The 25858-nt window shown below is 42.1% G+C and overlaps 1 protein-coding gene across 6 annotated transcripts in view; it reads right to left on the reverse strand.

The window, feature by feature from the left end:
* DLGAP1 (DLG associated protein 1) overlaps positions 1-25858 on the reverse strand; it is a 313149-nt gene that overhangs the window by 102253 nt on the left and 185038 nt on the right. For 3 of the 6 annotated variants that reach the window (XM_021686213.1, XM_021686216.1, XM_021686215.1), the window contains exon 5: positions 10116-10145. The exons of the other annotated variants lie outside the window; for them this stretch is intronic. In XM_021686213.1, coding sequence (XP_021541888.1) covers positions 10116-10145 — 30 coding nt within the window. The remainder of the gene's footprint in view (positions 1-10115; positions 10146-25858) is intronic. 6 annotated transcript variants of the gene reach the window in all.

Consider the following 25858-nt stretch of genomic DNA (forward strand, 5'->3'; position numbering starts at 1 on the left):
TCACACTTCACTCTAGAGATGAGGTACTTCTAGTCCTTAAGAGTTGGATTCTTGGGCGCCTGGGTGGCTCAGTTGGTTGAGCGGCTGCCTTCAGCTCAGGTCATGATCCTGGAGTCCCGGGATCGAGTCCCACATTGGGCTCCCTGCTCAGCGGGGAGTCTGCTTTTCCCTCTGAACCTCCTCCCTCTCGTGCTCTCTGTCTCTCATTCTCTCTCTCGCAAATAAATAAAATCTTAAAAAAAAAAAAAGAGTTGGATTCTTAACCTCGCATGTGAGGTGCCCCACACATGAATTTTTTGGATAAATATAATACTAGAAATGTATTTTCTCTTCTTGATGATTTTATTATTATTATTTGGATTATTTATGTATTTGACAGAGAGAGAGAGTGCACTTAATCCCACAGCAATCCCATAAGACCATAGGATAGGTATTCCTATTAGGTCCTATGTGCTGCAGGTGGCAGGCCCGAGCTTGTAAGACTTTCAAGAGGATATAAAATATTTGAGTCTTGAAAAAAGAGTGACAGGCACTAAACCGTGAATAAAAACTGCAAAATCAAAATTAATAAAAATGTAATGAAATGCTGTTCTAACCTACCATTATGTTAGCATCACTAATTGTAACAAAATACCATTACATTTGAAAATACATACTTTGTGGATTAGGTATTTTTCATTTTGTGAGAAATTCTGAAATATGTACGGTTGCCAAGGAATCAGAGCTAATCATAAATGAATTGAGTTTTACATGTGTAATTTTAATTGTAGATAAAAACTCTTTCAAAATGTTTACAGAAAGCTCATTAATGGGAGTGGGGATCATTGTAAAATTTTTGAAATGTGCGGGGTGGACTTTCTTATTTATTGCAGAGGGGCAGGGGAGGGGCAGAGAGAGTCTTAGGCAGGTTGCATTGAGCACGGAGCCTGACATGGGGCTCCATCTCACGAGCCAGAGATCAGGACCTGAGCCAAAACCAAGAGTTGGCTGCTTAACCAACTGCGCCACCCAGGTGCCCCATTAATCTCCCTTGTTTTATTATTTATTTATTTATTTATTTTATTTATTATTTTTTAAAGTAGGCTCCACACCCAAAGTGGGGCTTGAACTCACAACCCTGAGATCAAGAGTCACATGCTCTACCAACTGAGCCAGCCAGTCACCCCTACAGGGTGGATTTTCTAAAAGAAGCTGATTCCTGGGCCTATGAAGCTCCTAAATCACCTCATTACTCCCCTGCAGGATGAGAACTGATTTGCCTAAGGCAAGCAGGTAGGTAAGTATGGAGGTGAAACCCAAACCTCGTCTCCAGGCCATGGTGTTCTTTCTGTTCAGGGTCTCCAGGGAGCAGTCTCCATCAACATCTAGATCCCCTTCTTAAATAGGACTAGCCAAACCAATGCCTGTCACTGATAGACACACATTCTGGATTATGTTTACTTATATATGCTCCACTGTAATTATTTACAAAAACTAACCAGCTGCTCTTTCATTGACTCTTGTGAAATTGTGCCTGGAAGCCGTTGGTACTATATATAAAGTTGGAGATTTCACTGTGTGCGGTATCTCCTGGACAGTTTATAACAAACTGAAATAAAACCACTTTTAACCTATCCAGAGATGCAGGCATATAGAAAAGGAGGGTAATGTGGCAGATGACTTCAAGGATTCAATTGTTACTCAGTCCTGGGTTTGAAAAATTCTATGACCTTGAGTTAGTAACTTCTCCATGCCTCGGTTTCTTCCTTTCTAAAACCAGATGATAATAAAAATAACTACTGAATTACTGTGAAGTTTTAATGAGATAATGTTCTCTTTGCTTGCTATAACTATGAACAGTTTATAAAGTTTGTAACAGTTTATAAAGTGCTCAGCAAATGGTGAGCTCTTTGTATTATTACTTGCCTTCATTTCTTATCAATAGTCTAGCTCTTTGTCCAGGACTTAAAAAGCATACCCAGGTGATAGGCATTTTTTATATTATTATAAATTGCCAGTCAAGTGAGAAGGCACAGCTCCTGCGGAGGGGTATATGGCAATGTCTAGTACAAATACGTGTGCATTTACCCTTTGACCCAGCAGTTCAAACTTTAGGAGGGTTTTTTGGGTTTTTTTTAAGGATTTTTTATTTTTAAGTAATCTCTACACCCAATGTGGGGCTCGAACTCACAACCCCGAGATCGAGTCGCATGCTCCACCAACTGAGCCAGCCAGGCACCCTTCAACTTCTAGGAGTTTTGAGCCAATGTCATAAAAGTAAAAACAAAACAACATAAATAAACACCTAAAATATATTGAGTGTCTGTAGGCCAACCACTTTACTATATACTTCAACATTATCTCCTTTTATTTAAGCCTTTAACCATCTGGAGTGTGCTAAGTAGCTCTCACCCCGTTTTACAGATAAGGCCAGTGTGGCTCAGTCACTTGCTTCTGATTATAGCACAGTCAAGAAGTCATGGCTACAAAGTTTGAAACTAGGAATGTCTTTTTTACTATCCTATACTTTATTACAAAACAGTGTGTTCCAAACTCGTGTTAGGAGTTTATATTTGAGGAGGCCATCTATAAAATCAATACTTGAAAGGAAATTAAACTAGCTTCTGTTTCGGGCGCCTGGGTGGCTCAGTTGGTTAAGCGACTGCCTTCGGCTCAGGTCATGATCCTGGAGTCCTGGGATCGAGTCCCCCGCATCGGGCTCCCTGCTCGGCGGGGAGTCTGCTTCTTCCTCTGACCCTCCTCCCTCTCATGCTCTCTGTCTCAAATAAATAAATAAAATCTTTAAAAAAAAAAAAACAACAAAAAAAAACTAGCCTCTGTTTCCTGATGGGCATATATTCAACCAACACTCCGTTCCACAGAGCCATATCTGGTAGCTTTCTTGTGTTCACCTAAGCATATTTGTTGGTTAAAACTAGGAAACACCTGAACATCCATACATATCTCCAAAACATTTCTGATCTGTACGGTGTTGGGACTGGCATCTGATTTTGCATTTCACTGACATTATTGTGAAAATGCTTTGGCTTTATTGTCAGCAAAACCAAACAAAAGTTGTACGCGTGCTCTTTCAACTTAAAGCATTCATGCCTTCAACAGAGCTGTTGTATGTGCACCTGCAGCAATATTTAGGTATGTAAACATCTTAGTTAAATTACCAAATATACGTGGGATCATCTTCAAGTTGATTTTACAGTTAATTTTAATGGGTGTGATGGATAATTTAAGAGGGTGTAATTTCCAAGGTCAGACTCCAAACCCCAGCATCAAGTGATTTTAGCAGTTGTCTGAATTACGGTATGCTCCAAAATGAACAGTAAGTTCAGACTGTAATTGCAGATTTAAAATGTAAAAGCCATTTTCTACATTCAGGATAGTAGTACTAGAAGTGGCTCTGATACCCCTATTGAGTTGGCTTCAAAGACTGCTGATTAGACCACTGTCCTTAAAAGCTGCCTTCTTACATAGCTTAATAGACTTAGGTATTCTTTTAAAGGAGGAGCTTTGTTTACATTGACAACTTCCGGTAGATTGCTAAAAGTAATAAAAACAAACACATAGACATTGAAACTTACACACTTAAAAAACAAAAAGAAGAGAAAGAAAAGAAGCCATTGTCTAAAATTGGTAGATTTTCCTTTACAGCTTGATTTTGATTTATAAATTTCTATTTTCTACCCCAGAGAGGGTGGTGAAGGTTAGGTTATGGCGCTTTGGATGCAAGTGGTTTTCTGGGTTATGCTAATTTGTTGCCAGGTGCTCAAGGCTTCTTACTCAGCAGAGAATAGTTTTTGGCTACAGAAGTTCAAAGATTTACAGAAGGCTGCTCTCTGGATATCTGTGGTTGTAATCACTTTAGTCCTCCTTATTCAAAAACTTCCAGTGTTGACAAATGGTGCACTGAGGAACATTGTGAATTTATAAACTACTTCATAAGAAAATATTATTAATATTGATGAAATTAGTCTTTAACACTTCGTTGAACCAGCCTGAAAACCTTTCCTTTCTTCCCAGCCCCCGGGACTAGAAGAGCAGGTAAGGGAACAATCCCATCTGATGAGAATACCCCCAGTTTGGGGTTGGCTCCTGGCACTGCTCACTCGGGGAGCTGCTCCCCTCTCCACAGAGATGTCATGGCTCCTGGTGAGGTAATCAGGGAACCCTATTCCTAGCTGCTTCTCTCTAAGTTCTCTCAAAGTGGGAAAGCTAAGGTTTAGGTGGTTGTTTGTCTATGGCTTTGCCCCAAATCAAACTGAATTTCAGCCGCAGGCTACGATATAATCCTAGTGGAAGTGATTATTTGTTTGCGAGATCTTTGGGCACTGGGAAGAGGGGGTGCTGTAGGAAGGCTTGGGAAGACTGCAGAGAATGAGCAAAAGTAAAGAGAACAAGAGCCTATTGAGCACCTACTGTATTCTGTACACTGTGTTAAGTCCTTTACATATATTGTTCGGTCTTTACAGCTGCCCTGAGAAATAGAGGTCTCCATTTTATCGGACAACAAGGCAAATGGTGGTTAGTGGCCAAACTCATCCAATTAGTGGTTGGCTTTCTATTGCCTGAGGGGGCACCCTGTTCACTTTCTACCACAGGGCAGAAAAAGAAATGTAGCTGGAGGAGAGGAGAAAGAAAAACTTAAAAAAAAAAAAAAAAAAAAAGGATGAATGTGAGAGAGCTCTGAACCTCTGCCAGGAGTTATTCGAGGTTAGTGCTATCTGAAGTGAGGGTAACCCCAAGAAAGACTGGAAACTAGGCACACCTTGACTCCTCTGCCAGTTTCTGGATCAAACTGGGTCATCCTTGCCATTTCAGGAGGAGCCTAGTTTTTTGGAAGCTATTTGGTAAATTCTTGACTTAATGCTCATCCTGCCGGAGACATTACTATGTAATAGGAAAATTTCACCCAAAGTATGGTAAGTCTCAGCAAAATACATTTGAGAAGAGAACATTTGTTTGTTCAGTAGGGTGATCCAGGTTCAAAGTTAGCCTTGTAAGCACGAGGTCTAGGTTTCTTTGCAGAAACAACTCTCTTGGGGCGCCTGGGTGGCTCAGTTGTTAAGCGTCTGCCTTCAGCTCAAGTCATGATCCCAGGGTGGTTCAGTTGTTAAGTGTCTGCCTTGGCTCAGGTCATGATCCCAGAGTCCTGGGACTGAGCCCCACATCAGGCTCCCTGCTCCGCGGGAAGCCTGCTTCTCCCTCTCCCTCTGCCCCTGCTTGTGCTCTCCCTCTCTTGCAGTGTCTCTCTCAGTCAAATAGATAAAATCTAAAAAAAAAAAACAAAACTCTTGAGTATTGATTTCCCTTTCTACGATATTCCATTTTTAGTTTCCTGACACACTGCTTTCTGCCTTTCATTCTGGTGGAACCAGGAGGAACTCCTTACCCCAGGCAGCCCTTCCCTATCTCTGTAGCTATCTGACTTAAAGGTCTGAAAATATGTTTGGTTTTGATTTCCCACGGTACAAATGTTGAGACCTCATTCTAAATTTATTACTAGAAATAGGTCCATCAGCTATCTATTTGTTAATGGATTTACCCCAGTCTAACTTGACAACTGAGCATACAGGCTTTGCTCAAAAAATAGACACAATGACAAGAACAAAATTCAGCTAGGGAGGAAATGACATTAATAAATTTGGAATATATTTTAAGTGTTAAATTCATTTGGGGTTATAGTGTGAACATTTGTGTCCCCCCCAAATTCATATGTTGAAACCTTACTGCCCAAGGTGATGGTATTAGGAGGTGGGGCTTTTGGGAGGTGAACAAGAAAGTGGAGCCCTCATGAATGGGATTAGGGCGCTTATAAAAGGGATCCCAGAGAGCTCCCTCCCATTTCCACCATGTGAAGACACAGAACTCAGCAGAAGAGTGACCGCACTGGACACCAGATCTGCTGGTGACTTGATCTTGGACTTCCGGCCCTCTCAACAGTGAGAAAGAAATCTCTTGTGGAAGCCACCAAGCTGCAGCAGCCCAAATCAACTCTGACAGGGATATTTTGAGATACACTGCATGTCCTACTATGGAAAACAGTATTTCAGTATTCAACATGCAGGTAAAGCCAGATCATAGCTTCATGTTGGAAGCACAGCTCCAATTTTTATAGATTTACAATATAGACATTAAGCTGTGGGTATAATGAATTTTGAAAATGAGAACAAAGATTGACTAAAGCTTTTACTTATTTTCCTCCTATGCCTGAGGAGTCATTTCATTTTCTGCATCAGAGGCTATGAGGCCGTAGAAAGCACCACCTCAGATGTGACAAAAGTCCTAAGGCCCCCCCGCCCTGAAGGGGATTGTGGCTCATGAGCCATTACCATGGAGAAGTAAGATACTTAAAACCTATCTAAATAAAATGAAGTGACAAGAAGAAAAAAGGGAAACAAAAGCTCCACATGCCCAGGGGAGCTTTTGTTAATGAAATGGAAGATGGTCATGGAGACAGAGATGATTTTACTGTTCACACAGGTTTCACCTCTACAGCTAACTGAAGCCCCACAGCATGCCCACACAGGAGATGATTGCGGGCCAGGGCTTGGAGAACCATCTTGTCTGTTAGATTTTTTTCATATTGGCTCATCTGTTCCCATTTTTGAAGACGTGGAACTTTTCCAAAAAAGCCAAACTTCATTCCCTTGTATAGGCTTTCAGAAGAATTTGATGCCATTTTGGTATTTTGGATTCTCACCTACCTATGAGGTCTAAACAAATCACTTCTGAGGCAAGTTCTCCTCGCAGAACACACCCTGGTTATCAGTCATCAGCCTCTGCTGTCTCATCTTGTCCCTGCAGGCTGGATGCCTCCTCCTGAGTGCTCCCTTTGCCGCGTGTCTGAACACACTGTGCATCTGCTGGCTGGGGCTGGACCCTTTCTCCCTGGAAAGAAGGAGCTGCCTGTAGAATGTCAGGGCAGGCTTCACTCAGGCATGACTCAACTCTTTGTGACATGCGTTCTTGTTTCTCCTTGATGAGGCTGGTGTGCTGGTCCTACTTGTGGAAATATATGCCTGGCTCCCTGCCTTCTCCCTGCTTCAATTTCAAGAGGGAAAATCCCTTCTAAGAGGAATATTTAGAAGATTCTATCATGGAATTCGTGGTACAGAATGGTTTTGCCTCCATTGGATGAAAGAGTTTTTCTCCCATTACCATGCCCCAAACACCTCCCACCTCCCCTTTCTCCCAGTTTGCTTCTGGATTTTTCTCTCTTACCCTGATTTCTCCCAGTGGGATTATCAATAAAAATTAGAGTCGGGAATTCATCGGTGTTATCGAAAAAACTTTGCAACTATTTCTTTCAAAGTTAAGTTTTTTTCTGGTCAAGTTTTTTTCTTCATTGCAAAATCACGACAGCATTGATGTGTGCTACTGTTTAAGCATAATTTTCAGTCTTTAAAACGTGAAAGGACATTTGACTTTTAACCTTACCATTAATGCGATATAAATAGCTTTTTTCTTTCTGCTGATTTAAAAAGCTTACGTGAAGCTGCAAAATGCTGAAGGGGGCACCCCTGCTTCAGAGAAAGAGAGAGAAGAAAGTTGCATGACAAAAACACTTGGTGGGAAGTAGCACAGGGAATCTTTGTTGATTTTTCTCTTACAACTTTGAGAATTGTTTTTCCTTAAAAAGAAAAGACAAGCTACCTAAAATAATTACTTGCTATTTTTAGAGTTCTACGATAATCCCAAAACAGAGTCATTCCTAAAGAAAAGGTAGGTTTCATTTTGGGCATGGATCCCCTCCACTGATTTATATACTCCTTGACATGATTAGCTGGAGGAAGCTGCCTTAAGTTCATACCACAGATGGAAAATAGCCAGTAGAGTAATCAGCTAAGCATTCATAAAGACTATTGTCTGAGGTTTGATTTTGAACCAAGAGATAGTCTCACACGCATTCCACTGAGCATGCTGGTCAAAAATCTCACATTCCAGATGCACCAAGAATGCATGCGTTGAGCACACGCACCCCCCTCGCCCCAAGACTGCACTCCAGACAGCCCCCTGAGCACATGTGTTCTAACACAGTTACAACAGAGCATGCTCCCAAGCCTTCCAGCTTCCACAGCCCTCAGCCAAGAAGCTGGCCCAAAGATGCTCAAGCAGCAGTTGAAGTGGGCCCTACCTCACATATCCACAGCTGCCCTAGCGCACTTCCCATGAGCCCCAGGGGCTCAGAGGAAGCCAAGAGATAAGGAGGCTGCTGAAAAAGCCCCAAGTAGTCATTCTGCTGTTTGCCCTTGTTTTTCCTGACTCTCATCATTCTCTGGACAACACAAACCTGTTTGGGGGGTTCAGCTAGGCTATGCTACCCAGTAGTGACAGGAGTTACTAGCAAAACGATGAATGGAATAATAGTTCCAGCAGAACAAGAGTTTTTAAGTTATCTAACGTTCTCATGGCTTCCTGGCTTTTTAAAACGTTTATTTTGTCTTTCCATCCTTTTGTTGCAAGTGGAATACGGTGCTTAAGCCAAACAGGCAACGTAAAGCTCGGACTTCAAAGCCATTCCTTGATAAAACATCAAAACAGCCCAGGGTGGACCAACTGTTATCTGGAATTCTACAGATAATTAACTGAAACTCAGCGGCTCCATTGCCATGGGGAGTTTCTGCAGACAAGGCCATTCTCAGGGACCTGCTTCATTTTGTTGCTGTGTCTCTGTTTTGTTAGGCCGGGAGAGGCTTGGATAGTCTCTCAGTACATGTTCCCGTGCCGAGAAAACTCGACTCCTGCTTGGCCTCGTAGAGGCCTGGAACTCTCACAGTACCCTCCCTTGCCCTCATTGTGACATTTTGCTCCTTTCTCGACCTGGTAACACCACTGCCTGCACCTTCTCCTGGTCCTTTGCTTACTTGAGAAGAGCGGCATGCTTTCCACCGTGACTGTCAGAAATACAGCCTTTTCAACTTTGTTTTGTAAAACGTGAAGGTACCATATCTACCTGAGGCACAGAGTTCCCCATTTCGGGTCCGCCAGTCCCGTGGGTACGTGACTGAGCTCCTCCCTCATCTCCCAGCCTTCAAACCCCAGCCCATCCAATCCCTTTGCTTGAATTAAGCAGATGGTCTCACCACTCCTACCCCCTGGCATTTTTCCACTTCCCACCTCCATGCATTGCCCATTCATCAAGCCACAGCTCCCATTAAATGTGAAGACTCACCTGAAAGCCCACCACCTCTTCCAAGGAGCCTCCCCTGATTAAGTAGGGATGAAGGAACCTCCTAAGCATGACTGACAGACTCCCGATAAATGAGAACACACACACCCAAAGCAAACACAGAAACTCACAAGAAGGGAAAATGACACATTTGCTACTTGCGGACTGTGTGCTTCTATGAAGATAAGGAGATCAATTTTATACCAGTAACCAATCATTTCAGACGACGGGGTATTTTTAACATTCTTGAGGGTTAGCAAACCCTGCTGTCCTCTCCCACACCAATCCTCTTTCCTTAAACCCCCTTCCCCCCTCTTCTTAGCTTCCTGGATGCACGACTAAAGGGGATTGCCGCTCGCTAGGTATGGGTGATACAAAGACCACTGAAGGAAGCTGGTCCTCCCAGCTTCCCAGCCCTCCTCGGGCTGGTGGATCGCACTGCCCGAGAAAAAGCTGCGTCTGAGGCTTAGTCAATGCCTTCGCCACTTAGTGTTCTCGTCAGGGAGCTTAAACAGCTCCACGCCACCTCCTTGGGCAAGCACGTTGGCTATGTTGGGATGAGGGACCAGAACACTGTAGAGAGAAGGCCCTGCTGAGAGAATGGGGGGCAAGGTTCCTGGCAAGACTCCATGTCCAACCTCAAATAAGGCTGCTGGAGAGCAAGGGGATCTGTAAAGAGCCCTGGATCAGAGGCAATCACACCAGGGAACAGAACCAGATGTGTTCACTCTCCTAAAGGCGCCCTCTTGGGTCAGTGTTCATGCCACTTGTGGAGGCCCGAGAGACTCATGGCATAAAATGACCAGAACGAGGAGAGACACAGACAGAAGGCTGACAGCAGGCGATTAGAACAGGCACCACACACCGCTGCCACAGACGCTTTCTGCCTACAAAGCCACGCGAGGCAACCTTCAAGCAAAACAGTATTGGTTTTGTGGTGGTGAGAACGTACCTTCAACTGCAGAACTCAGTTTTATGACACCTTGAATAAAAACAAAAAGTGGCAGTTATATAATGGACCCAAATGACCTCTTCTGGTCTTCTCAAAACACACACATGCTTCGGATCTAGAGTTTTTGCTGGCATTTTGGGGATTTAACTAAACAAACATCGACTTTGAGAACAAATTAATTTTCAGTCCATGATTAGACTAAATGGTGTCTTCATTTACCCCACTCAAACCATTTGGGGGAGTTTTTCGCTGAATAAGGGATCTGACACGTTTTTGGATAAAACAACGGCCAAGTCGGTCTGAATGACTATTTCTGTAAATAAATCATGCTGGATAATGAATTGATGAAACTTCACACAACGGGACACCAGTGTCTAGTACTTTCTATTTACTGCTATGTATAGAGATCATTTGATACATGTCGGGGCAGGGTTTCTGTCGAAATATGTAACAGGTGGTTAAAAACCATGGTGTGATCTGGCAACTTCCTTCTCTGAGGTGGTTGGGCCACAGGCCATTTACTGGTTGGATGTGTTCAGCGATCCTGCTCCCTGCAGGTCAGTGAAAGGGCTCCCTGAGTGTGTCAAATTGTTCATGAAGCAAGTAGACATTACTCTTGACTGGATATTCATGTGCCTTTTTGGTGCATTTAAAGGTGAAAATACTCAACTGAGATAAATAGACTGGATCCAATGATTTGATTAAAAAATCATTTTTTTGGTAGGTCATAGTTATAAATAAATAATATTCCTCAAACCCTATGTGAGAGCCATGATACTTTAGGCTGAGCAAAAATGTCTATTTACAGTTTCATGTGGTTGACATTCTGGTTCTCTTTCCAACCAGAGGAGTTTCAAATTAAAAATTGAAACAAAACCCTTTTCAAAATTGATAAGCCAAATTGGTATGAGCGTGAACACACACTGCTTTTAACAGACTGTTAACAAAGAGACAAACTTGCTCTCCACTACAACTTTCTTAAAACAGCTGCTTTTAAGTTACCTATCAAATTTCAACTTTCCGGCAGAACCAGTAGTGTCTGGTCAATGTTTAATAAGGGACTCTTCAGGGCAAAAAGTATGCATAAAAATGTAGGTGTGTTTATCATGATTTTTATTGATATAAATAATCTAAAAATAATAATAAAATACACAATGCTCTTTATTTCAAGTTCCATATAGTCAATTGATTCACACAGAATGCTTTTGTTGAGTTTGGTCCAATTCTTGTATTCATAGCTAGCAAGTCAATCATGATTTGACAAAATCACACATTGAGTTTCATCCCAATCTGCTCTTTCCCCAATAAATTTATTATCATTTTATCTCTTCTGTGGTTTACTGTTGAACCATTTTCCACACTGTCATATAAATTATTTTCATTAAATTAAAATGCTTTCAACTTTAACACTAGGTAAATACTTCCACCATGGCGTATTTCAAGCTACCAGGCTGATGTCGCGAATGTGGAGTTTAAAAGAGATGGGCAAGGAGCAATACCATTCGGTAGTATTTTGACCATGCAAGTACAGTTGTTGTAAACAACCTCAAGAGTATGGAAAGTAAACTGTAGTCAAATGATGAGGAAGGATAGAGTTTTAAGTATTTATTACCTTTGTTTTTAATATAATTTATTTAATTAGAAGTTTATATCTTTTATAATAATGGCTGTGTTTGATAATGGGCTCACAAAACACCTCAAAATATAAGAATTCGCTCTTGCAAGTTGGTGTGAATCAGGGCTAGCATAACGTTGTCATCAGTGATGTTTCTTTCCACTTAGGCCCAGAGAAGAAAATCTTGATCTTCAGAATACTTCCTGAGCTATTCATAAAGCAGGTTATAATTTAACTGAACGAGGCACACGTAAGTAAGCTTAGCATTTGCTATTATTTTTCCAGTAATTTCAAAACCTTTAAAAACTGTCATACGGGGGCGCCTGGGTGGCTGAGTTGGTTAAGCGACTGCCTTCGGCTCAGGTCATGATCCTGGAGTCCCTGGATCGAGTCCCGCATCGGGCTCCCTGCTCAGCAAGGAACCTGCTTCTCCCTCTGACCCTCCTCCCTCTCATGTGCTCTCTCTCTCTCGTTCTCTCTGTCTCAAATAAAAAAAAAAAAACTTAAAAAAAAAAAACAAAAAAAACCTGTCATACGTAAAAATATACTATCCACAGATCACCTGGGAAATAACAGTCACTGACAATCAACTACGAACATAACCTAAATGGACTTGCCAAGTCCACTTATGCCAAGAGGGATGAGTCACTGGCTTATTAAGCAATGATCCTGTTTTTTTTTTTTTTAAACTGTAGAATTCTGGGGCACCTGGGTGGCTCAGTTGGTTGGGCGACTGCCTTTGGCTCGGGTCATGATCCTGGAGTCCCGGGATCGAGTCCTGCATGGGACTCCCTGCTCGGCGGGGAGTCTGCTTCTCCCTCTGACCCTCCCCCTCTCATGCTCTCTCTCTCTCATTCTCTCTCTCAAATAAATAAATAAAATCTTTAAAAAAAAATAAACTGTAGAATTCTTATACAGGAAATCAGGTCATGATATTGATTTTTTTTCAGCCATATTTATTTTTGTGTATAACCATGGTGTCAGCAAATGCATTCAGATAAAAGGACAACAATGTGCTCTAATCAAGGTGCTCTGATCAGGCTTTATGCTGGTAAAGTAAGAAAATCTAAACAAATTTTTATGGGATTTGTGGGTGGTGGTGGACCAGAGCCCAGTAATACATTTATTGAATAAGGGCAAAAAGGTAAGTTAAAAAACAAATAACAGTCTGATTTTAGAGCTCTAATTATTAACATTATATTAATAAAAACATTAGTGATTCATCAACTCCATATAGACTTCTCCTTTTTTTTTTTTTTAAACCCCAAACCAGGCTTTTTATTATAGTAGAACAGGCCTTTATAAAGATATTGCAAAGTAACTATGTTGTAGTGAAAATATAGAATTAGCCAAATCTAATTAGATAGCTACTTTTAATATTATACAAAAATTGTAGAATGAGGGGAAAACATTTTATTTTAAAATACGAGTATTTTTAAAAATTTGAATATTTAAGAAATGGTTGATGTCGATGCTGAAAAGCTACACGTAGCACTGTTGACTTCCAGGACACACGATTGACGTTATCTGGCGACTGGCTGACATTGACATTGCCTGGAATTCAGGGTAAGCCATAACACATACATATATGTATATATACACACAATGGATCCTACTCCTCCCCGTCCCCCCTTTAAAGTTTCATCGTCTGCAAATGTTTGAAAAAAAACTTTAAAAAAAGAGAGAAAAGGAAAAGAAAGCTAACTGTTCTTCCCTCAACTTGATATCTTTAGTGTAGCAAAATTCCTAATCTTGTGGGTGATTCGTGCAGACCGTGTCTATTGTCTTCCAGAGCACATCACTACCCGGGTATGCTTTCTGCAACAGTTCTCCAATTCCAAAGTTATCCCACCTTCTTTCCTGCCTAATTTCTCACCTAATTATTAATTTCAGATGATCTAAAATAATTTTTAGAGAGTCAAGTTAAAATAATCCATGCTCAAGTGTGAATGACCAGGGCTCACTCAAATCTTCCAGTGATATCTCATTATTGTTGAATTAGTAATAAAATTTTTAACCCTAGCTGTCAAGGCCCTATGTCATATATTCCTGCTGATTTTTTTTTTTAAAGATTTTATTTATTTATTTGACAGAGAGAGACACAGTGAGAGAGGGAACACAAGCAGGGGGAGTGGGAGAGGGAGAAGCAGGCTCCCCGCAGAGCAGGGAGCCCGATGTGGGGCTCGATCCCAGGACCCTGAGATCATGACCTGAGCCGAAGGCAGACGCTTAACGGCTGAGCCACCCAGGCGCCCCTATTCCTGCTGATTTTATGTCACTTTCTCCCTTTTTCAAGATGCGTTGGCCACTTTGGCCTTCTCCGGGTGCCCTGCAATGCTAATTCCTTTCTGCCCCTGAGGTGCCCTTTGCTGCTCCCTCTGGCTTGAGAGCTTTCCCATGACCTGCTAGATCTTCCTACACCTAGCCCTTTCTCTTCGTTCAGATTTTACTTCAAATGTCACTTCCTCAGAGAGCACTTCCTTGATTCTTGTATTTAGAGCAGACCCAGTAGGAACTCTGTAGACCCTCTCTCTTATTTATTTCTTTTATAGCAGTTATCAGTACTTGGGATTATGTCACTGATTTATCACTAGGTTCCTCGTTTATATCTGTCTGCCTCATTAACATGTAAGCAGAATGAGAGCAGAGACCTGGTTTGTCTTGCTTGCTGCTGTAACTCCCTTGGCTAGAACCGTGCCTGGTGTAGAGCAAATACTCAAATATTTATCTAATGAGTAAGTGATCATTCCCAAGTGTTTCCCGACATCCTAAAAAGGGAATTTTATCAATCCCGGCAAATGTAATTCAAACATATTGTCTTAATTGTGGATACTATTGGGCAGAATCCTCAGATTTCATTATATTGACCACTGTCTATTTTACTCAGAGGCTGGTCTTTATGGAGGTTAGTGAACATTGCTGTGCGGAGTAAATATACATAAGTTACAGTAATATTTAGGTTTCAGGATTATACTGTTAAAAAGATTCCCAAGAAGTAATTTTATTAACTAGTTGGAGACAAGGTTATGCTGTAAATGGACTTCGGGAAATATCAGCTAATTGATTTTATATCCAAATATCTCAATCTGCAGTTCTTTTATCTCTACTGTCATCACCTTAGGGCAAGCTACCATAGCAATGCTCACATGAATCTGTATAATATGATATGGATTGAGAAAGAGGAACTAAGAAAGGACCATTCAATTTTTTATGTCCTTCTTCCGATGCATTCTCATACTGCAGCTGGAGTGGTCTTTTCAAAAGGCAAGCCCAATTATGTCATACCCCTCCAACCTTTAAAATTCTTAAATGGCTTTTCATTATTCTTAAGACCAAGATCAAAAGCCTTAACAGGACTTGCACAGCCCTTCATGATGTCACTCGTGGCAGAATAAAAATGCCCACAAATTCTTCCATTTACCTCCCGCAAAGAGATGGAGGTTGTGTCCCACTTCTTGAATTCCGGCAAACTCTGTGACTGCTATGACCTTTAAAACAAAGTGGAAATCATGTTCTCCCAGTGTCTATGCCCAGGCCCATGAACCTGGCAGCCTCTTCCTGTCTCTTGGATTACTCCCTCTGAGAACCCTGATACACCACGTTACAAGTCCTGAGACTACTCTGATGGATGCCATGTGTAGACATTCTGACAAACAATATAAGCCGAGGGAAGGAGCCAGAAGGCCCTGGGGAAACTGTTGGTGGAGGCTGGGAGGACAGGAAAAAGGCTATCCTTGGAGACTGGAAGGAAAGTCAAGTCATCCGATGTAGTGGTGGGAAGTTTGGCAACATTACAACCTGTAGTAACATGGAAAAACAGAAAATATACCTAATATAAATTATATATTTAGATATATATAAACTCATATACCTAACGAGTGTGCAAATTTTTAATAAGATTTCCAGGAAGAACATGTAGAGTGCCAGTTAGTTTTTTTTAAACAGTTGCATATGATAAAGTACAGATAAAAGTGTGTTAAAGGGACTGTTCAGTTTTCAAGCAAAATCTAGAGGAAATATAGAGCTAGGACTTGTTAGTTTTTTAAAAAAGGTAACTGTGTTTCACAATCCTAGACTTTCTAAAGGCCAAAGGCTCCCAAAGTAAGAAATTGAGGATGAGGATCATCTCAGGGGTGTGGCTGTAAGATCCTTTTTTATGATAGAAAGATTTAAGTGTGTGCCTCAAAAACGTATAAAGAGATGAAAGGGCTTCTAAAAACCCTAAGAGGGTGGTCCCATAGCACTCTGACTCTGAGCCTAGTCCAGAGAAGGGCCTGTCTGTAGGAAAACTGTGGATGTGTTTTGTCTAACAGAGTGAAGTCTAATAGGATTCATAGAAAGCCCATGAAGATTTCAAGAGAAGTGTATTAGTGGCTACATTATCAGTGTGGACAAAAATGGGCAGGGAATAGACTGACAAAATTAATCAGTTGCAAATGACATCTTATGTGCTATAGACTGAGTCTTGTCCCCCAGATTCATATGTTGAAGCCCTAACTAATCCCCAGGGTGATGGTATTTGGAGATGGGGCCTTTGGGAGGCCATCTTCAGGACAGGAAGAAAGTTCTTACCAGAACCTGACCATGCTGGCACCCTGATCTCAGACTTTCCAGCCTCTAGAACTGTGAGGAATAAATATCTGTTGTTTGAGCCACTCAGTCTATGGTATTTTGTTACGGCACCCTGAGCTGACTAAGACATTAAGGAAACAGGACAGATGACTCAGAAGGTGCAACCAAGAGTTTGGAAGGAGGAGATAAGAGCTGCCAAAGAGTCATCCCTGGGCAACAGGACCAGGGCCCCCAGTCAAGGAACTGGCAACATGTGGACTTAGAATTGCTATGGACCAGTGATTGCTCCATGCCCCTCCTTCCTCCACTCCTGACTGAGAGTGCTCATTGCATTGATCTCATCTCTGTATCATCAGTATATGCTGGTGTGTGTGGAGCAGATAGCTTTTCATTTTAGTTCACAAGTCTTCCTATTGAGAAAAAGTATACTAGAGAACTGGATCAAAGGATCCTCAGCAACACCTGAAACTTATTTCAGTGGTGAGAACATGGACCTCAAACTTGAACTTCATGCCATAAGGAGATGAGATTTCTGGAGGGCTTTAGAAGGAGTATATTTTGCCTTACAGAAGAGTCTAAATAATTATTATCCAGAGGATGAACTGTGGCTGACTAAAGATGTCCACAAATTATTTGAACCGGTTCCTACTGAGAGGTGACATCTCTGTCATTTTCTTTGATCTGGGGGCTGGCGGGTTGTCTTTCTGACTGCTCCAACCAATAGAAGATGGTGGAAGGGATGCTCTGCTAGTATTTGGGCCCAGGCCTTAAGACTTCCTATCTCTTGGACTCTATCCCTGGGGGCCCTGAACTGCGACATAAGAAGTCTTAAAGCTGCAATGCTGGAGGTGCCCCCTACAGGTGTTTTGTTCAACAGTCTCAGCTGAGCCCACACTTCCAGCCACGGAATCTAAGGTGCCAGGCGTGTGAATAATGCTATCCTGGACCCCCTAGACCAGCCCAGCCTCCAGCTGAATGTGGAACCCTATCTACATTCTTGACCCATAAGATCTTGAGTATAATAAAGTGGTTGTTTTGAAGGTGCTATGCTCTGTATTGAGATAATATGTAGCAATTGAAACAGTTGTGTGCCTCAGTCTTCTGACCTCACTTTGTATTGCGTGTTCCCCAGCCACCCCACCTTTTCAGTTCTCTGAATAGTAACATGTGTCCTCCCTCACCCTTCTTGATCTCTCAGCTCTTAGCTTATGAGGATTTTCTCAGAGAAGTTCTCCCTGACCCTCTAGATTAGTTCCATTGTTACAGAAGACTCTCCCACAAGAACTGTCTTTCTTTCTTTCAGAGCAGTTATCTCTGAGAGTATTTCATCAATGCTAGTCTCCACCTCTAGACCGTAAACTCTATGAATAGAAAGCAAGGCTCTTTGATCATCACTGATTTCCCGGAGTCCCAGCAGTGTGACTGGACGTAGTGCTGAGTAAACATTTGCTAAGTAGATGAATGAGTAGATGAATGGAACATTTGATGCCCCTGATAAGGACTCCCTTCTTACCCTAGCCATTAATAACTGTGCCACTTTTCTTCCCTCTCACGTACTGTGAACAAATTTGATTCAAAGCCATTGTAACTGCGGAAGGACAGTATGACTTAATATTAGGTCACTGCTGCCTCACGAAGTCTGTCTGTGAAGGCAGCTCAGCATCACTGAAGCGGCAGCAGGTCCTTTTGGAAGCCTCGAGCAAGGAGAAGGGGAAGCGGAAGGTTGCTTCCGGGCATGCGCGGCACAGGAGTATGGAGAGAAAAAAACCAATCAGTGCCTGCTCACTTTTCTGTCTTTGGTGGAAATCAACGAGCTTTCCTTGGAATCTAAAGAAAGTTGTGGGTGCTCCAATTGTCTACATTATTCCCAAGTTTAAGTTCAGAAATAATCCTTACTAGACTAGAGCTCTTTTCTACCCTACCCCTGAAACCAAAACCGTGGGCGGAGGAGCGCCTGCGTGCGTGAGCGCGCATGTCTAGGTAAGAGTCCCGACCCCTCCGTAACCACTGCTCCCAGAATTGTTTTCTTAATACTGAATTTGCTTTCTCCTGTTTTTAAAAAAATGCATTTCCCCTCTTGTTTAGTCCTGTGGATGTGGAAAGTAGAAGATCCATTGGAAATAATACGTCTTAAAATTTTTCGGTTCTATTTCTTTTAAGTCTTTAGTTCGTCATTTCTTGCTGTTAAGTTAAATAAGCCCAAATTGCTATAAATGTCCTTATCATTTCCATTTCGTAATTTAAAAAGTATTTTCCTTTGCCTTGTTAGATTTCTCTAAACGCTGGTCTCCAAATGGGTCTGTACAATCATTAAATGGGTTTAGTAGGGCTCCAGTCAGAGAAAGGATCTCCATTTGCCCGAAATATTCTTGCTCTTTTTAAAAGAAAACACTCCCACATGGCAGGGCTACAATGTAGACAGACATGTTCCACGTCCTCTTAGTGAGTTCACACACTCTGGGACTCTGCCCATTTCCATTTCCCTGATTCGTCCTCCCTCCCTAAGTGCATAATACTGCACTTGTCTCTTTTGAACATGTAACAGATTAAAGAGCTGGTCAGGAGGCAGATGGAGGCACACCTTTGATCTCTCATCCTTGGGGGTTAAGGGAGGGCAGACACCTGGCGGCTCCCGAGCTGGAAACAAAACACAGGCCCGGACTGGAATTACCTTAAAGGGAGCCGCAGCGCCAGCCAAAGAGGCAGCTGGATACGTTGAATGGGCCCGGAGGGAGGAGAGCCCACGGTTGGGCAGAGGGCAAAACACAGAATCCCAACAATGTGACTCCGGCTAGCAAGGGGTTGGTAGGAGTAACCGTTTCTTAGGCAGAGGACTGGAAAGATAAGGCAGCTGTGCTGAGAAAAAATGTACTAAGAAAAACAGTAATTCTTTTGCAAATAATATTGCAAAACGTTCAGCTGTGGACAAATGCTGGAAGGCAGTTTGGATGGCAATTCAGGAAGCTTTTAAAGAAAGGATTTGTAAACTTTTTTTTTCTTCTTAGTAGAACTGTTTTTATTAAGGGTTTCACCTTTGCAGCAGGATGCTGTCAACTTTCTTGGTCAAAACGACACCCGGACCGTTTCCTAGGAGTTTTGCTGAAACTGCACTGCCCCCTGGCGTTTGCGCGCCATTGTTGCACCATCGCGTAGACAGCCTAGAGAATGCCGGTCAAGCCGTGGCCCGATGCGGCTCCAGTCTTATCCGGGATCGGAGAATATAGTTTTAACCCTCAACTATAGACATAGTTTGACAGGACATGGAATGAACATTTGAAATTAAGACTCTTTTCTTCTCCACCCTCAGTAAAATCTCCGGAGATTTTCAGTAGCTCTTAAAAGAAATTGATCACATACAAATCTGCCAATTTTTAGTATACAAATGGTCCTGTGAGCGGCTGCTGTACACCTACCCATTTTCCAGAGGCAACGCGAGTATTTCCTGGTCTATTAAACCTTTCCTGACTTCTCCTTGGCATATCGTACACACCTGAATTGTCATGCCTCTCTGCCTTCATGCTTATCTCTCTGATGGAAACTTGAAAGTGAGAATTATACCTGACTTAGCTTTGTATCCACTATGACTAACGTGGTGCCTATAAACGTGGTCCAGTAAAAATGTGTTGCTTGCCTATAACAATGCTGTTCACAAAGAGATCAAATACACTTCTAAATCAATAGCACCTGCAAGTCCATGTGGTAACAGAACCCAGGCTGGAGAACATGGTCCCTAGATGGGCTTGGAGTGTCCTAAGCCCCTGAAACTGGGCAGGCACCATGTCCAACAATGGGGGAGAGTCGTAAGAATAACCTAAAACTAGGATTATCTAGTTCTAGGAATCTAGAAACCTATTCAAACTTTAGCTTCCATTTCTTCTCCAAGTGAACCTCTGCTCTAAAGAAATCATGAGTATATCCATCATCACCACTGTACTTAAAATTTCTTTGGAGCAGGTATTTTTAGGAGTAAGTGTAAAGCTTCTGAGTGATGTGATTGAAGATACTGTGGCATGTTGGCGGAGGCCACCGACCCTGAGCCAAGTGACAATAAGCAGGAAACACTGGGGTCTGGGGCAGGTTATGGGTATTGAGGGAGGGGCAGACTGCAAGGGAGCTGACACTGTGAGTCAGGTGTCAGGCTCCCCTATGTATAAAGTGCACAGTGTTATTCTGCTTTAGATACTATCTCATGGCAGGAGAAATGGTCAGATCTGAAGAATCTGTTGCACTAGGATGGGTCAGGAGGTTGATATTATTAGCAATTTTTAGGTTATGATATTGTCACATTAATACTATAAATAAAAGCTCCTTCAAGCCATTTGTTATACTTTTGTTCAGTTAAAGTAAAACTTTTCGAGGAAGAAGCCTAGCCCAGTAGAGCTTGGTTGTTAAGAGCTTGAATTTTGGAGTCAAATTGAATAGGTACAAATACCGACTGTGCCACCGACCAGACGTTTGACCTTAGAAAACTTACTAAACTTTGCTCTGTCTTTGTTTCCTCAATGGTCAAAATGAGGATGCCATTAATAGTATGTACTGTCTGGTCCCTGGTAAAGTGTGTTTGTTGATGAGGGCAACCATATGAGTTTCCCACTATGGTAGAGTGGGGGAGATTAAGCCTGGCTTCTGGTCAAGTCTATTCTGAGACATTATTAAAAATCCCCATATACAAAGGAATATTCTAGGTAGTGGGACTTCTCCAGTTCTGGTCTTGTCTCAGTGCAAATCTGGAATTAAGCATATCTCTGACACTTTGGACCCCTGAGAGTATGTTGGGACCTGCAAGTGTCCATCCTTGTCCTATTCCAGTGGAGCGCTCTATCCTCAGGGCTAGCCCAGAGCCCGAATGGCCACCAGCAATGGGGGATCAAGGGCAGTCTTCTTTGACCTTGGTTCCTTTTGAAGGTGTCTGGAATACTACAAAGTGGCATCAAACTGTTTTGAGCTGACAGCATTTGAGAAGAGGCTTTCCCCCCCTAAACTTCCTTATCTGTCTAAAAGCAGAGACTCCTAAAAGACCTTACTGGTCATAAATCCATTTCCCACGAGTTTCTGCAACCAGGGAAGATTGACTCTTATCACTAGAGAAGAGAAGTGTCACCATATTTAAGCAGACATTATCACAAAACTATCACAGGCCTCATCTGTCTCCCAAGAGCCCATTTATCTTTCTTAAGTCATTTGTGGGGGTGCCTGTGTGGCTCAGTCAGTTAAGCATCCAACTCTTGATTTGGCTCAGGTCATGATCTCAGGATTGTGAGATAGAGCCCTGCGTCGGCTCTGTCTGCGTCGGCTCTGTGCTGATCCTGGAGCCTGCTTAATATGCTCTCTCTCCCTCTCCCTCTGCCCCTCCCCACCCTCTGTGCACATTTGGGTGTGTGGTCTCTCTCTCTAAAAAAAAAAAAAAGTCATTTGTAAGAGCCTTCCCTCCCCTTCCCCTATTAAGATGGTACATAAGCCTCAAATTCTAACTGCCTCCTTAAGTCATATTTTTCTGTAAACTTGTATATGTATGTGAATAAAAATTTGTCTTTTCTCTTGCTAATCTGTCTTTTGAGTAAATTTAATTTGCAGGCCTCAGTAGAGAAACACAAGAGGGTAGGGAAAAAGTTCTTCCTCCCCAACACATTCCAATATGGCTTTGGCCAAATATTGGACTCCACTATGCTAAATCTCTATTCAGGTCTTCAGAACTAGCTTGGCGCCTTGCAACAGGATATATTCAGTTTTAAAGAATTGAGGTAAATTTAAGTCTGCCATAAATCAGAAATAGAATGCCCCATGTAATATTTGATGTGTTTCTATTTGTACAGCATCTTTGAACAATAGCTCAAATACAGGTGCTAGATAAGTATTTGCTAAATAAAAATATTCACTGTCTTGCACAACCCCAATCTTTAAGACAAAACAAAATTATATATATATATATTTTTTTATTTCACACTGCATCTTTGTAATCTTATATATATGATGATGTAAGAAATAAATGCTATTAAGAAAGCTAAAACTTTTTATTGTTGGAATAAGATCGTCGGAGTGAGATCATTTTAACCAATTTCTGCCCTTTGAAGTGTAACCAGGAATGGCATTTTTAAAATGTGTGCGAGGCATATTTAGACTTACACGAAGTGGAACGGGTGGATGACTAGAAAGATAAATGGCGGTAATAACCACTAACGATGGTACAAAATTAGGCATCCTGTGGGAACCCAGAAATATATATTCCTTTTCAAGAGAAGATGAGACTTAGAAAATTGGGCACTCTAATGTGATTTTCAAAAGGCCTACAGTCATCAATGAGCTAAATGACGCCAGCAGAGCACACTCAGGCCTGGGAATTCCACTTCATTCCAAGCAAACCTGGCAACTGATATCTTCCTGGACAGTGTTGCTGCCATTTATTTCCCAAATTCTTTCTTTTTTTTTTTTAAGATTTTATTTATTTATTTGACAGAGAGATAGAGAACACAAGTAGGCAGAGTGGCAGGCAGAGGGAGAGGGAGAAGCAGGCTCTCCGCTGAGCAGGGAGCCAGACGTGGGGCTCGATCCCAGGACCTGAGCCGAAGGCAGCCGCTTAACTGACTGAGCCACCCAGGCGCCCCCCAAATTCTTTTTTTGCTGGTTGTCAGCTAAGTCTTTACGTGAGTGCAATCTCCACCCTGCAGAAACAAATTGATCTCAGAGGTCTTCCTTTTCATTTGGCAAATGATTTTTTCTTTTTTTTTTTTTTTAAGATTTTATTTATTTATTTGACAGAGAGAGACACAGCAAGAGAGGGAACACAAGCAGGGGGAGTGGGAGAGGGAGAAGCAGGCTTCCCGCGGAGCAGGGAGCCCGATGCTGGGCTCGATCCCAGGACCCTGGGACCATGACCTGAGCTGAAGGCAGACGCTTAACGACTGAGCCGCCCAGGCGCCCCTGGCAAATGATTTTCAAAAATGTTGATTGTCATTCTTTAAGCATAAAGCAAAAATGCAAGGGTCTATTTTCTACAAATGCAATCAAGCCTAACATCGTGTTAGGTTTCTGAGAAATTTCTTTCTTTCTTTTTTTTTTTTTAAAGATTTTATTTATTTATTTGAGAGAGAGAGAATGAGAGAGAGCACATGAGAGGGGGGAGGGCCAGAGGGAGAAGCAGACTCCCTGCTGAGCAGGGAGCCCGATGCGGGACTCGATCCAGGGACTCCAGGATCATGACCTGAGCCGAAGGCAGTCGCTTAACCAACTGAGCCACCCAGGCGCCCTTCTGAGAAATTTCTAAGTAATTTCTATTTCAATGTCTCTAAATGTAAATAACCATTCTGATTATCCATGCTTGTATTAACCATATCCTGAAATTAATATTTGACCCCCTATCAGGTAAGTGAAATGGTCGCTATTTGGTTGATAAGTCATCCAATGTTAACTTTTCCATTACTAAGCACATTGAAATCAAATTCCATCTATTACTTTTATTTTAGTTTACTTTATTAAGAATATCTTTATATGGTGACAGATGTTAACTAGACTTATTGTAGTGATCATTTTGCCATATATACAAATATTGAATCATTATGATGTATACCTGAAACTAATATAATGTCATATGTCAATTTTACTTAAAGAAAGAAGAAAAAGAACATTTGAATAGGTTAAGCTGCTTGACCTTTGGTTGAAGCCATTTAATAGCCTTCTATTGCAAAATTTTCAAAACCCTTCATATGGCATACAGCATTCTGGGTTACCTGGACCCTTAATACTTCTTGTTTTGTCTTAGACCACTCCTGCGCCCTCTGCCTCCCTCTCCCTCCTGCCAATCACTGCGTTGCAACCACACTAACTTCTTTCAATTAACTTTTCCTTCTCATTCATTGCTCTGGCCTTTGTGCTTTGCATCCCCTCGCCAGGAATGAAAAAAAGATTTCCTTGAGGACAGGGCAGTGAATTTTCCCTGTTTACGTATTTCACGGTTTCCATAGGATCCTCACACCCTTATTTCTCTCTTTATAGCACTTGTAACCATCAGAAACGATTATATGCGTAAGTGTTAAAAAAGAAAAAAAAGTCTCAGTTCTCTGCTCCTTGAAGTTGGGGCAGAGCCTGGGTCAGGGTTCCTGCTATGTCCTTAGGGGCAGTGCCCATGCTTGGCATACAGTAGATACTCAATACTCTCCCTCTCCCATTCCCCCTGCTTGTGTTTCCTCTCTCGCTGTGTCTCTGTCAAATAAATAAATAAGATCTTTAAAAAAAAAATCAGTTATGAAGATTCCAAATTTTTTCAGGAGATTTTCTTTTCTTTTTTTTTTTAAAGATTTTATTTATTTGACAGAGAGAGACACAGCGAGAAAGGGAACACAAGCAGGGGGAGTGGGAGAGGGAGAAGCAGGCTTCCCGCGGAGCTGGGAGCCCGATGCGGGGTTCGATCCCAGGACCCCGGGATCATGACCTGAGCCGAAGGCAGGCGCTTAACGACTGAGCCACCCAGGCACCCCTTGGGAAACATGGTCACTACTCTTTAGTTACTCAATTGCTGATTGGAGAAACACTAGAAAGAATTTGACATTTCTTCTTCATTTCTCTACCTTAAAGGTTAATGAGACCTAGGGAGTGTTTAAGACTTAGAGACCACTCGCTACTAAGTTCTAGTTCTTATTCTGTCTTCTTTTAACGTCATTGTGTTCTCTCTCATTCTTGGCTTAATTTCAGCTGCTTATGGACAGTGTGGCAAGCATATCGCCTACATCAGGGCAGGTTAAATGCAGAGAAGCTGGGAAGAACTTCCTCCAAGCCCACTCCTTTTCCTGTAGTTCCTGTCCTCACATTCATTCTCCTCTCCCTACCCCCAGTGCCATGCCCAGCAAGCCCTTCTGTCCTCTCATCTGGACCCTTTCTGTTGTATTCCAACTGGCCTTTCTGTCTTCAGTCTTTTCCCTCTTTTATTCATTCTCCATAAATGTGACTTCCTTACCTAAAAACAGTTAACAAGGCTCTGTTGTCCAAAGGATCAAGTTCAAAGCCCCCTCTCAGTATAGATCCAACCTCTTCTTCCCTCACTTTCTCCATGTTCCCTAGTCTTTGGCTTTACTCTTTCCTTCACACACTACAGACTTCTGTGCTTCCACTCCTCTGCATGTGCTGCCTTCTTACCTGGAAATCGTTTTCCATGTGAACAATTTCTTGCCATTTTCTGGAAACAACTCACTGCCTTTCACAGTGGAGCCTTCCCAATCCTCTTTAGGCACAAATCTATTCCTCTCTGGTCTTCCTTTAGCATTCTGTATGTCTCTCTTATGGCTCTTAGTCCACAGTATTTTAATTATTTGCATTTCGGCCACACTCAGTGACCTCTGCATTCCATTAGAGCACAGTTCCCATTGGTTATCTTACACTCTTGCTCTTTAGAAGTGCTAATGGATAAAACATCCCTGTTGATAGGATACTCATAAATAGCCATTCTAGTAAAATGCTACTGTGGTTAGTACTTGAATTATGATGAAGAGGAGGATGACTGTTAGCATGAAAGCTGCTGCCATCACCACTCCCACGGCCGCCATCTTCTCTTTCACCATCACCACCT

Source organism: Neomonachus schauinslandi, chromosome 14 (genome assembly GCF_002201575.2).
Source record: "Neomonachus schauinslandi chromosome 14, ASM220157v2, whole genome shotgun sequence".
Classification (NCBI taxonomy): domain Eukaryota; kingdom Metazoa; phylum Chordata; class Mammalia; order Carnivora; family Phocidae; genus Neomonachus; species Neomonachus schauinslandi.